The 14,001-nt window shown below is 39.8% G+C and overlaps 1 protein-coding gene across 9 annotated transcripts in view; it reads left to right on the plus strand.

Moving 5' to 3' along the window:
• The window catches only part of szt2 (SZT2 subunit of KICSTOR complex), a 155,436-nt gene that overhangs the window by 28,776 nt on the left and 112,659 nt on the right, over nt 1-14,001 (plus strand). For 7 of the 9 annotated variants that reach the window (XM_032572998.1, XM_032572990.1, XM_032572996.1 and 4 more), the window contains exons 9-11: nt 8,049-8,219; nt 8,304-8,535; nt 11,421-11,550. In XM_032572998.1, the coding sequence (XP_032428889.1) occupies nt 8,049-8,219; nt 8,304-8,535; nt 11,421-11,550 (533 nt within the window). Of the gene's footprint in view, nt 1-7,001; nt 8,220-8,303; nt 8,536-9,935; nt 10,227-11,420; nt 11,551-14,001 lie in introns of those variants that run through there. The other 2 variants (XM_032572997.1, XM_032572999.1) reach the window with 2 other exon arrangements.

Consider the following 14,001-nt stretch of genomic DNA (forward strand, 5'->3'; position numbering starts at 1 on the left):
TTACCAAAAAGCTCCACGTCCAGAGAGGTTCTTGACAGTCCCATGCCTGGAAAACTTTTTTTTCCCCCAGCTTTTTTTATTGAATTTCACAGATTGACATATCAATCATTCATACAATGAAAACACAGTAGTAATAGATAACAAAGAGAGAAAGAAGTTCAAGTTGATTTAGCCTGAAACCCAACCCACCCCGAACTCACCCCCATCTAGGTCTTAGCACAAGACAAACAGCCAACAGAGATCCAATCCCTGCAACAACTTCTAGCAACACGACATACACACACACCCATCCACACACATTCCAAAGGAGGCAGAGAAAGAAGCAAAGAAAGAACAATAGAAAAAAGAAAGAAAAAATAATAATGATAATAATTAAATAAATGTAGCCTATATATACTTATACGCACATACTAATAAATTAAACAAATTCATAAATAAATAATAGAAAAAAATATAATACGTAGAATACATATTGGTTAAATACAAAAGAACTGGATATAGATGAGAGGGCCTACAGATAATTTAATTTTCTTCTGAATCAGGTAGCAAAGTCATGGTACCCACTAAGGTCTCCATAAATGTACTGGTGGAACCCTTAAGTGAAAATCTGAGTTTTTCCAGCTTCAGGTTGTAAAGAACTTCTCTAACCCAGTGGTCATGAGATGGGGGGACGCCTATTTCAAGAGTCGCTGACTGATGAGTAAATTTTTGCTAATTTTGCGTTTGTGTAATGCACTTTATAGAATATTTTGCACTAAATTAAAACATGCCGAGCATAGACCGAGGATTTATTAATTAAATTCTTGGCAGCCTTCCACTGCTCCCCCTCCACTTCAGCACCCAGCTTCCCCTCCCACGCTGTTTTAACAAAAGCTGCAAATCTTGAGGTGTTATTATATAAGAATGAAAACATTATTTCCGTTGTGGGTCTAATTGCAGGAGAGTATCCAAAAGTGTTTCAGGGGGTCGATTAGGAAAGTGCGGAAACACCTTTTTAACGTAATCCCTGGCCTGAAAGAACTGAAAGAGATGAGAACTGGGCAGTTGGAATTTAGATGAAAGTTCAGCAAAGGCTGAAAAGGTACAGTATTGTTGCTATAAAGATCCTTTACAGTCTTGATCCCCCTGTCATCCCACGAGTTAAAAAACTAAATCAATGACTGAAGGCATAAAGTTTAAATTTTTGGCTAAAGGAGTTTGTATTGAGGGTCCATGCAGGCCAAACTGTTTCCTGAATTGGCTCCAGATCCTTAATGTGGCCCTGACTATGGGATTGTCCTCTACCAGGGAGAGGGAAAGGGGAGCTGAGAACAAAGCAGAGATGACAACGAATAACGACTAGATGCCCTTTCAATCTGTACCCAGGCAGGTGACGCATCAGCATCACACCTCCAATATAATAGTTTCTGTACATTAGCTGCCCAGTAGTACTGCATGAAGTTGGGAAGATCAAGTCCACCCTCATAAGTTTTGGACTGCAGCACTGATTTACAAAGTCTGGCAGGTTTTTTAAGCCATAAGAATTGATATATCTTCCTGTCCAATTTGTCAAAAAAGTCTTTGTAATTAGTATAGGAACATGCTGGAAAAGGTACCAAAATTTGGGGAAAATTACCATTTTAATCAGGTTCACCCATCCCATCAGAGATAATAGTAATTGGGACCACCGGTCAAAATCTTTCTCCATGCTCTCTAATAACAGTGAAAAATTCTTATTCAATCATGTTAGACATAGAAGAACAGATAAATATCCCTAAATAACGAAACCCTGCCTCTGCCCATTTAAAGGCTGAGATTGAACGTGGAGGTTTCCTTACCAGAGAGTTCAAGGGAAATAATTGGCTTTTCTGGTAGTTGAGCTTGTAACTGGAAAGCTTGCTATATTGTTCTAGAATGTTAAAGAGCACTGGAAGAGATGTATAAGAATCAGAAATGTATAAAAGCAAGTCATCCGCATAAAGAGACACTTTATGGGTTACACCAGATCTCAGAATACCCTTAAAACCTTCCTCAGCACTCAACCAGATGGCTAGAGGCTTTATTGCAATAGCAAATAACAAGGGAGACAGAGGGCAACCCTGCCTAGTGCCCCTTCCAAGAAGAAAGGGTGAAGACACCATGTCATTTGTTTTAATTGAGGCCACCAGTGATGAGTACAACAGCTTAACCCAAAGGATAAAATCATTATCAAAACCAAATCTTTTCATTACTTCATATAAAAACCGATGAACCGATCAAATGCCTTCTCGGCGTCAAGAGATACAATTATTTTGCGTGATAAGGTGCCTGGCGTATTGATAATATTTAGAAGACGCCTGGTGTTATGGAATGACTGTCGCCCAGTCATAAAGCCTGTCTCATCTAATGAAATAATGAGAGGAAGTACTCATTGGAGACAGGCAAGAATTTTAGATAAAATCTTCAAATCTTCTTTTAGGAGGGAAATAGATCTATAGCTACTACAAAATGAGAGATCTTTATCGTTCTTTGGAATCAGCGATATTGTAGTCTCTGTTAAGGTGCTAGGCAGGCGCCTGTTTGAAAAGGCCTCCTTATACACATTTGTCAATACTGGCGCCAGAAGATCCACATTGGCCTTATAATATTCTGAAGAGAAACCGTCAGGACCAGGGGATTTGCCCGAACTTAAGGACTTGATAGATTCTTGCACCTCCATTATAGTGATAGGCCCGCCCAGACCTCTCCCCAATTCATTATCTATCCTTGGAAAGCTGATATCATTAAGTATATCATGTGATGAGGGCGGACCTAGGGAGGTATACAGTTCTGAATAGAATGACACAAATCTATCATTTATCTTTCTGGGATCAGAGAGAATTTCCCCTGTAGCTGATCTGATGAATGGGATTAATTTGGAGGTTGCCTGGGCTTGCGCTTGGAAAGCGAATCTGGCTTTGTCGCCAGATTCAAAAAAGCGCTGCCTTTTCTTGGTCAGCTGAAGTAGAGCAGTTGTAGATGTAGTCAAATTGAAGTCGGTTTGGAGTTTTACATGCTCATTATAAAGGTCAGGATCCAGGTTGGCTGCATATCTAGAATCCACCTCTTTAATCTGGTTCAGCAAGTCATTGGGGTGACGTAACCTCTTCCTTGTCAAATTAGAAGTAAAGCTAATGAACTGACCTCTTATATATGCTTTTGAGGCTTCCCAGAGGGTGCTTCTCTATTTATCAGGTGAATCATTAAGATCAAAGTAAAGTGAAAGCTGATTTTTTTAAAAACAGTTTATAGTCCTCTTCGGTAAGCAGTATAGAATTAAATCTCCAAAATTTAAAACAACAGGATTGACAGAGCACTTTGGAATCTAAGGAGACTGGCGAGTGGTCGGATATAGCTATAGTGTGATAATCACAGGCTTTTACTTTAGAGAGCAGTCTGATATCAATAAGCAAAAAATCTATGTGTGTATAGGTACGGTGGGCATGGGAAAAGAAGGAAAACTGCTTAAGTGCCGGGTTCCCATGTCTCCATGGATCCACCAGTCCCAACTCAGTTTTAAAAACCTTAAGACTTTTAGCAACATTAGATAATGAGACTGGGTTTTTTGAGGATCTGTCCAAAAGGGCATCCTGGATCATGTTAAAGTCCCCCTAAAATTAAATAATAGTTTTCAATATGAGGCATATATGTAAAGAGTCTAGACACAAAGGTACCATCATCCCAATTTGGACCGTAGATGCAAGCTAGCATCACCAGAGAGTTTTGCAATTTGCCGAACACAATTATGAAACGACCCTCCATGTCCACTATTATTTTGTGTTGTTCAAACATAATATTATTACGAATAAGTATGGCTTTTCCTCGAGCCTTGGCATTGAATCTAGAATGAAATGCATGGCTAATCCAACTTCTTTTAATCACATTATCTTCCTATTACGAAGGTGTGTCTCTTGTAAGTAGAATATGTCCCCTTTAAGTTGCTGCAAATGAGCCATGACCTTAGCAATCTTGGTGGCATTTCCCAAACCTCTCGCGTTCCAAACCTCCCCTGCGAGAATTCCTTCATTATAGACCAACATTTTCCTCCTCCCAAAATCAGAATGGTCACTTGTTGGAGGGCAAACCAGACAACCACAAATTCTACCAATGTAGCTGTAGAAGAACTTCTGAAAAACTCCTTAACTGAGTAAAATCAACATAATAGCATAATACACATCAGGATAGATATGCTGGCCCTCTAGTCTATTGGTCATCAGGGCATTCTAGTTCAATCTCTATAAAAGTAATCAAATCCAGGGCTAATTTTAATTGTACAGGTTAATCGGAAGAATAATAATAAAGTAAAGAAATTCTGGAGACAGCTTTGCACACTGGAAGTACTAGAGACATGCCAAATGGCCTTTCTACCTATGCAGTCTAGAGATGGGCCAACTGGCCTGAAGGATTTTATCTAGCAGGTGCTTTTGTTCTGTAAATAAGGCCATTACCTTATAAGTACCCTGGTAATGGCCTCAACGCATCTCACAGTTGCACAATTGTTCCTTAGACTTAGACTTAGACTTCGACTTCGACTGACTTTGTTGTCATTTTGCATGCACAGGGTGTATACAGAACGAAATTTCGTTGCATACGGCTCAGGACAATGTTTGAGGTTCCAATGTTGTGAGTAAAACAAAATACAGTATAAAATATGAATATAAATCTAAATATAAAATATAAAGTGCAGGACTGACAGTAAAATAGAAGTTATTTAGCTCTGTACATGTGCAAGGTATAAAGTGGAGACCAGTTTTTGAGTGCAGTCCAGTTAAGAGTTCAGCAGTCTGGTGGCAAGTGGGAAAAAGCTGTTTCGGAACCAGGTGGACCTGCACCGGATGCTGCGGAACCTCTTTCCAGAGGGCAGCAGGGAGAACAGTCCATGGTGGGGGTGTGAGGGGTCACTGATGATGTTTCGGCCTCAGGACACGCATCCTGCATCGATGGTTGACCTGACACTTCTTCGCCCTTTTGCCTGAGCTGGGTGTGGAAGGTTGTTGCCGAAGCAGTTTCTCCTTGTGTGCCTTCTTCTCACTCACATGAGAGTTACCGAACTCTTTTGCAAGCTCAACCAGGAAGTCCACCCGTCTCTCCTGCACCCCAATGCATGCCTGATAAAGCACATGTGCATTCAGTGCTGCCATGTCAATCATGTTTGCCAGGTTTGCTGACCAGCTGTCACATAGTGATGGAACCTTGGTCACCCCCCGCAAGATTATGACTGAAATAAATGCCATTAGTTCTTGTGAACTAAATAGGTGAAGCAGTCACCTATTTATCCTCCACAGCACAAAAGGCTGCATGCAAATTTGCATGTGCAAAGTCTCCCAGATTTCTTTTGCTTACACTTTTTGCATGATTTTTTTGAGGTGGATCAACACAATTAATTTGGTTAGTTTATTTCTAAACTGTCATTTTAAACCCACTTAGCATTATTTAAAAGAAAAACATTACTAATTTCTTTTAGAAAAACCGTTGCATATTTCTTGAAACAGATTGTATGTTTTGCAAACTCTATGTACATTTGGCAAAATGACCTGGATAATGCAGCACAACATCATGGATCAGCTGCAAAAGGTCACATCTCTCCAAAAACACTTCATGTATGCTTCGAAACTAAACTGACGAGTTGTAGGTATCATAGATACCCACCCCCAACATGGACTATTCACACTCCTACCTTCTGGCCTGACGGTCAACGGCCACATTTACAATTGAAGAAGGGATTAAAATTTGAGCCATCAGAGTCGTCAGTTTGGACTCAGGGTCTTTTGGCTCTGTTTCAGTAAGTCTGGGGAGAGGTCGAAAACCCCAGTACTCCTAGTGATTAAACAATCTATAAAGAACTGTTTGAGTTCTGCAAGTGGCTAGTATTATACCACAAATAAACTGCTTGGATCCAACTAATAATTATTCCACTCGTGGGCTAGAGCTGGGCGGATGAAGAGAACCAACATATAGCGCTTGACATCCTCAGGTGAAGCCAGGAACCTTCCACTCCCATTCTCGGTCATGATGAATAGTTTGGCTGGGTAGCACAATGCAGGCTTGAGTCCTTGACCATACAGTTCTTTCATGATCCCGCAGTAAGCTGAGCGCTGCTGTAAGACCTCCGGGCAGTAATCTTCAAAAATGTGAAACGGGGTACCCTTGTACTTCAACTTGCCTCATAACTCTCTGGCTTTGCGTCTAATGAGCTCCCTGATTTGATAGTTGTGGAAACACACGATTACAGCTCTGGATTTCTCACCGGGGCCCGGTCTCGTCGTTAGCATCCGGTGTGCTCGATCCAGCTCCGGAGCCTTTTTCAACGCATCTTCCCCGAAGATCTCCAGAAGTAGTTGAGAGAAAAATGTTGTTGAATGCGATCCTTCTATACCGTCAGGAAGTCCCACCAACCTAGTGTTGTTGCAGCGGCTCCTACTTTCCAAGTCAATTAGCTTAGCTTTCAGTCTGTTGTTCTCTCCAGTCACCGTAGCTAGCTCAGCTTGAATTGCCTGTATGTCATCGTTCATGATAGTGGCCACATTCTCCAGTGATGAAATCCATTGGTGGTGGGAAGAAATGGTAGATTCAAAGCGCTCCAGTTTTGTTTCGAGTTTAGTGAATGCCGCAGAGGGATTTCTTGTGGTCAACTAACGTAGCCGTTAGCACAGCCATGATGTTCCCCTCGTCTTTTTTCTGCTCTTCTTTTTTTGTTCTGCTGGTCATCGTCTGACTAACTGGTCGTGGTTCCAGTGCAGCACTATAGTTACTATTGGATTAACAAACACAAAGTGAAATTTAATAGAGTAGTAATGTTTGAGGCGGAGCTTCAGAAAAAGCGTCTACTCCATCTTGCAGTCCAACCGGAAGTCCCCCTGGAAAACATCTTAATAACTTAACAGGGATACCAAGGCCTTTAGAGATGGCTTTATACCACAGGTGTCAAACTCCAGTTCTCAAGGGCCGGTGTCCTGCAGTTTTTAGATGTGCCACAGGTACAAAATACTGGAATGAAATGTCTTAATTACCTCCTCCTTGTGTAGAGAAGTTCTCCAGACTCTTAATGACCTAATTATTCTATTCAGGTGTGGTGCAGCAGAGTCACATCTAAAAGTGGCAGGGCAGCGGCTCTTGAGAACTGGAGTTTAACACCCCTACTTTATACTCTTTGGAGGTTTTGTGCTTGCAAATAATAGCATTTGTGGTGTCGTTAGACAGCTCTTTTGTCTTTACCGTTGTCACATATGAAGAGGGAATAACAGGTGGCTTTTAAAACACCAACATGATCATTCATTGGATAATTCATGTCACATGGGTGGAGGCAGTTCATCACAGGTGATCCTGTTGCAAATCCTTATTTGTGATTTGCAACATCGGTGCCAAATTGGGTTTCCATACTGATTTGCAGCAAAGTTTGCCAATACCATTGACATAATGTTTTTCTGTTTTACTTATAATGTTTATCTTTTTAAATGTTTTTATAATTTGCTGTTTTGCATCAAAACAGCAAATTAAAGCTATCTGTATTACAAAGTTGTTTCACTTGATGAATTTGCTTCAGTTAATATTCTGTACTTAAACTTCATGGGTGCCACTAACAGTGAACAGGTAAGCTTAAGGTTCAAGATTTGCTTTGAAAATTTTTAAAATTAAACCAAATGAGCTCTAAAATTATTAAGATTTAAGACTAAATTAAGAACAATTAGTTGTGTTCAAACTAATTGTTTGATCACAAACAGTTCACAGTTGCATTGTGAACTGTTTTGCAGGTCACAATGCAAAACAGAAGTGCAAGTAAAATTTTGAGAAAGTTTACTTGTGTAACTTTTTTCAGAAAAAGCAGTCAAGTGAAATGCTATTGAACCGTTTTTATTGGTAGTTCTTTTTAAATCACACTATTTATACGATTAGAATGAAATAAAAAAGAAAAAAATAATGTAAATAAAAAGAGAAAAAAAATGTTTAGTGTGCAAATGAGCTGACGATGCATTTCATCCTGCATTGACACTAGTTTGTAGGGTTTCTCAATACTGATGATGAGTAAACCCACAAAATTGTTGATGTTGTAGTTTCCCAGGACAAATTGTTCAATGAGCACCTAGTGTCAGCCAGTGGTAATCCAGCCCTGGTCATGCGGAGGAAGAAGCACACAGAGAAAGAAGTCCATGCACATTTAATAAGTGTGGTTTCAGTGCGACTGAGAGAAGGCTACACCATCAGAGACATCAGCCTCACCAAAGGTAAATTACTCTTTTCAGTAGTGACATTTAAGAGACCTGAAGTCTCACCAAGATGTTCAGAGTAGATGCTGTTGTTTCCTTTAGGAGGGACACAGCTGGAGGTGAAGTTGGCTCTACTGTGGAAACATAACATGCATATTGAGTACCTAGCGGCTGCCACTTGGCCTTTGGACTCGTCCAACAGAAGCACTAAGGTGGAGGTGACAATGGAAGGCAGCTATGACATCCTGCATGATATCAGCTGCACACAGCGGAAGCCCATCACCAGTCCCTACCGCACTTCTGTCATCCGGCGCTTCTGGAACACACTTCAGAGGTACTGTTTCTCAAGGTTTCTACTCAGACATTACATAGCACTAAGGCAATGCTTCTCAAACTTTTTCAGGCTGAGGACCACTTAAGCCATTTAACAAATAGTCATGGACCACCTAACCTGAATTTGCCCCCGCGTTGTGATAACACATCTTAATATACGTATGTAGGCCTGTCATGATAACAAATTTTGCTAAGCGATTGTCTCAAAAATGATAATATTGTTTGAAGACCTTTTTACACTGATTTAATGAAAATGACGTAATAATGCATGCGATTTCCTGCCAAAGATAGATACACTTTATTATAAGAACACTTAACACTGGAACTGATAAACAAAACAACCAAAAACAAAAATAAAATGGATTCTCAGTCTTCATTAACAAAAAATGTACTTGAATAAAAACTAAACAACATAAAGCCAAAGTGGAAATAAATACTGCATTCAACCAAAAGAGTGCAGATTATGAAGTCTGTATATTATATTGCCCTTCGGTAATAATTAGATTTAAATAGAGAAGATGGGCACATCCGACTACCTGATGCAATAGTTCACACTACATGATTTTTTGCCCTGATTTTCCCCTTACGCCAATCTTAGAACGTTGGCCATTCTAAGATTGTTGCTTGTGATTTTGTAACCGATCATCCTGTAGTTTATGGTGTGTTACGGTAGATCGTCGTTGCCGCTCCGATCTAAATCAGGGGTTTTCCCCTACTTGGAGAGTTAAGGCAGCCTGTTGAATGTGACAGGTAGCATGGAGGGGACGCAGATTCCCCTCCATGCTTTCTGAGGGAAAATTACGGAGGAAAATCCCAAACAGCTGACACGGCACAACTGTGACAAAGTGGTTCAGTTTCTGTTCACCACTTGTCCCTTATTCTTATTTCTGATTCATAATGCTTAAATTTAAACATTGGTTTGCAACTTTGCTTCACTTACTATCCCGGGTTTGATTGTGTTATTATTATGTTGCAGTTTCCATCTATTTATATGTTTAGGTTAAAGCTACTACTTCTGGACTATTGGTTGAACTTGTTTAGTTTGGTTCAAAGTATATTCATGGTATTTGTTTTCCTTTTTACTCACAATTGTTTGTCCCTTGTAGATCTGCAGCAGGGCATGAGCATGTGAGGGGCCGGCCCAGTATTTCCTGCTTAAATGGCTGAATGATGTCATTGATTACCTTGCTGGATTCTACCAATTAGAGGGTTTTCTTTGGAGTATTGCTTTGTTTGTTTTTCTATAAAGTAATATTTTGAGTAACCTTGTATTACATTGTTTATTTTGCAGACCCTTTCATTATGTAGATGAGTTTGTAAATTAGATTAATAATTTTATTCTTGTTTCTCTGTTTAGATTTTTTTAAATTGTTTAATTGAGGCTTGATTCACTCAAGTACAGGTGTGTTGCCAATTGGCTATAAAAACAGTGAGTTCTTGGAAGCTAGAGAGGGTTGTCAGAGACAAAAGTAACAAATAAGTCATCAGAAGAATCTGGAACCGGAGACTGATGCTGTTTTTTTGTTCATCTTGCTGATCCTTGACCACACTACTTCACAGCAACCCAAAGTCCAGCGGGCATTGGAGATGATATGTGGAAACAACATTGTTTATTCAACATTTTGTGCAAAGAATATAGAAATGACAAGGGAAGGAGTTGGAGCGAAATTGCTACTGCAGTTGATAAACCCGGTAACTTTCCAGCTGTTCTTCTTTAACATGACATAAATAGGTTATAATGATTTTCATTCAGTCAGGACTGACGCTAGCCACATGCATTGCAGGTAGATTGTAGTAAAGCATTGATTAATGCCTGGTTTTAAAATTAGTTAACTGGACTTGTAGCCATTATTTTGTGCCCATTGTTGGACACCACACGGCAGGAACGAACCCGATCGAACCGTTATACCAAGGATTTCTGTCTACTAGTTTGTGGTCTCAGGTTTTGAAAATGGGCCGACAATCGGCTGACAGATCTAAGATAGTGTGTGTAGTGTGCGCTGGGCATTACGCTAAGGAAATGAGGAAGGGAGAGGTCAGAGTTGAGCCTTTTTTCATTCTGTGTCATCAACAGAAGGAGAAAAAGGCCGGAAGAAACGATAAAGCTGATAATTAAAATGAGATCGATAGTTTTAATTTAAAGTGCGATTAATTGATTTATTGTTTATCGTGACAGGCCTAAATATATGATGCAACCTGGAATGAAAATATTAGCCTCTTAGCTCATGTATTGCTGTTTTCTTTGTTCGTCCTAATGAGAAGAGTGATGCTGTTTGGTAAATGTGACTGACCACACAAAGCCATGAACACATCTAGTTGAATATTTTGAGTTACTTACAGATTCTGAAACTCTAAGCTTTCTAATGATGTCAAACACATAGAAATAAAAAAAGAAATTGTTCTTTACTACTAAGTGTTATGTGCATTAATAACAATTAGGGCTATTCATGATTTAGAAGCACAATTAAAGAAAAATAGACTTTTTAAGAGAAACAAAAAATCCTTTTCTGCACCATTAAAAATAATTAACCCATTTCTATCAATTGTATTTATTTATTGTATTTTAATTTAATTTAATATTTTTTGATTAAATAAAAGTAACAATTGCTGTTGACCTGAAAGCAGAGCATCATTTATTACCAGCAAAATTGGGTTAGAGTTTTAAGCCAGTTTTCCATCATTTTCTATAACACAATCCTTTGGTAAGCTGGTTATAGCGTCGCACATTGAGCTCACGTCACGGCACATAAATGGTTGTTCACATGTACCTCGTGGACCACTAAGGGGCACCCACGGACCACAGTTTGAGAAAGACTGCACTAAGGGCTATTATTTTTTAAATGGGTGATGTGTAATGTATTTCATTGATATGTGTGTCTTTCCCAGCATCAACCAAACTGATCAGATGTTGGTGCATCTGCAGTCATTCAATTCAATCCCCGAGAACTACAGGATTCCAGAGAGCACCAAAAACGGAGTCCCTTTATTCTACATCCCTCCTGGCTCTACAACTCCGGTACGGTGGAATACACTTCCCAGGACACTCCATCCTGCATGTATTTTTATGTTTCAAAATGCGTTTACATTGATGAGTTGGTTACATTCACTTAAAATTTCTGCTGAATTTGATGACAAGCTGCTAAGGCAGTGTATTCTCAGGTGAATAGCACAGAGAAAATTTTACCAGTATGTTAGAGACTGTATTGGTATAACAAATGTCTTTAATGGAAATCCACCTGACCAACCTGTTTATGCCAATTTAGGAGATTATGAACATAAAATGTGTGTTTTGTAAAATCTATGGTTCACTGGATTTTAAAAAGGCTTGTTAAAGGATTCCTTCCATTAAAAAACTGCTTTGGGATGATAATTAGGTGGCTATACACACATGGACAAAGTCGTTGATACCCCTCTGTTGATGACCGAAAAAGCCACAATGGTCACTGAAATAACTTGAAACTGACAAAATTAATAAAAAATAACAATGTATAGCAAATTAGCCAATGGAAATCAGACATTGCATTTGAAATGTGTTTTGACAGAAACATTTTAAAAAAATATACTAATGGGGAGTGCTGTGGTGGCGCAGGGGCAAAGCACAACCCTGTGCCTTAGTTCTCGTGCCAGTGGTCGCAGGTTCGATTACCGGCCTGGCAACATTTGCTGCATATCTTCCCTCTCTCATTATCCTCTTTCCTGTCGAACCCAAATCTGGGAAAAGTCTAGATTCCCCCCTTGTCAAAGGTAGCAAATATCTTAATTATATTTAGCTCTTTAACTCTTACGTTAATGAGAAGAGTTTGAAACTGGTAGGACTAAGCAATACAACTAGCCAACAGCTCAGTGTGTGGGAGCCGAGATCAGAGAGATAGAGAAAAACAGAAATGTATCCTTTTATTTCTTACCATCTTCAAGATACATCCTCTAAAAACACACACACAAAAAATCTGGATATTTTTCTATAAAAACCTTGGTGTTTTAAGCATTAAGTTATGATACTTCTCAGATCTTCATTATTTCTATCTACTTGTTGGTTCAACCATCCAGGACATGGAAAACCCCAAATAGATTTAAACATAAAGCAGCTTATCAAGTTATAATTTAAATAACCATTTTAAAAAGGTTCAGTATTGAAGACACCTGGTGCCACACACTAATCAGCTAATTAATTCAAAACACTCGCAAAAGCCTTTAAATGGTCCCTGAGTCCAGTTCTGTAAGCTAAACAATAATGGGGACGACTTCTGACCTGATAGTGGTCCAAAAGATGACCTTTGACACCTTGCACAAAAGGTCATGGGTGATTGTTCACAGAGCTCTGTGTCCAAACACATTCAGAGGTGAAATGAAGGAAAAGATGTGGTAGGAAAAGGTGTACAAGCAATAGGAAGCAATATGAATACCTGCATCCTGAGAATTTTGAAACAAAACCTATTTAAAAATGTGGGGATTCCCAGGTTTGACCGTTTGCACACCAGTCTGTCAGGGAGGATAGTACTGAATGCAGAGCTGAAATCAATCAAGAGGATGCATAACTCTTCCGGTACTCCAGGTGGGAAAAGACAGCATGCAGGGCAGTGGCAGCAGCATCCCAGTCGACCTGTTAGCTCTGTAAGCAAATTGGTGTGTGTCAAAGGTGTGAGGAATGAATGAATGAATATGACTCTGAACCAGTCTTTCAAAACATTTAATCACCAATGGGGTGAGAGCAGCTGGTTGGTAGTCGTTCAGGCAGGTGATGGGTGATTTTTTTAGGAATGGGAACAATGATGGAGGATTTCTGGTAGGATGAGATTCTGGCTTGAGACAGAGACTGATTAAATATTTTTGTGAAGACCCCAGCCAACTGCTCTGCTCTGAGGAAATAGTTCCTCTCCACAGGTCCAGGAACACCATCAGGTCTTGCTGCCTTTCTGGGGTTGACAGACTGTAGCTAGTGTCTCCCCTCACATTCCACCACCTTGAAAATAGAGGTGCTTAATTTCACTACTGCATTTGGAACAGTTGCCACTGGAGGCTCTGATTCAAAACAAGCGAAGAAGTGGTTCAACCTCTCCACTAGTGAAATGTCACCTTCAGCTGCTCAGTGGCTGATTCTGTAGTTGATGTGCTGGATTCCCACCCAAACCTGCCTGCTGTTGTTATTGTCCAGGTGCTCCTAAATTCTCTTTTTGTAGTTCCTACAAGAGCAACTCTCTCTTTAGGTTGCTCCATGCCAAGCCTTGTCCCCACACTTGAAAGTAGCTTGCCTTGCTCTAAGCAGCCACTGGACTTCGAGTCATCCATGCCCTTTTGTTTGGGAGGACCCAGATACACTTCTTCACTGTGACATTGTCAGTGCAGGTCTTGATGAAACACAGAACACTGTCAGTGAATAATTCCAGGTTTGTAACTCAACATACTAGAGATGACTCATGTGCTACTGACAGCAATTAATCTAACTTTTCCATTTTGGCAAATTTTAGCT

Source organism: Xiphophorus hellerii, chromosome 9, assembly GCF_003331165.1.
Source record: "Xiphophorus hellerii strain 12219 chromosome 9, Xiphophorus_hellerii-4.1, whole genome shotgun sequence".
Taxonomy (NCBI): Eukaryota; Metazoa; Chordata; class Actinopteri; order Cyprinodontiformes; family Poeciliidae; genus Xiphophorus; species Xiphophorus hellerii.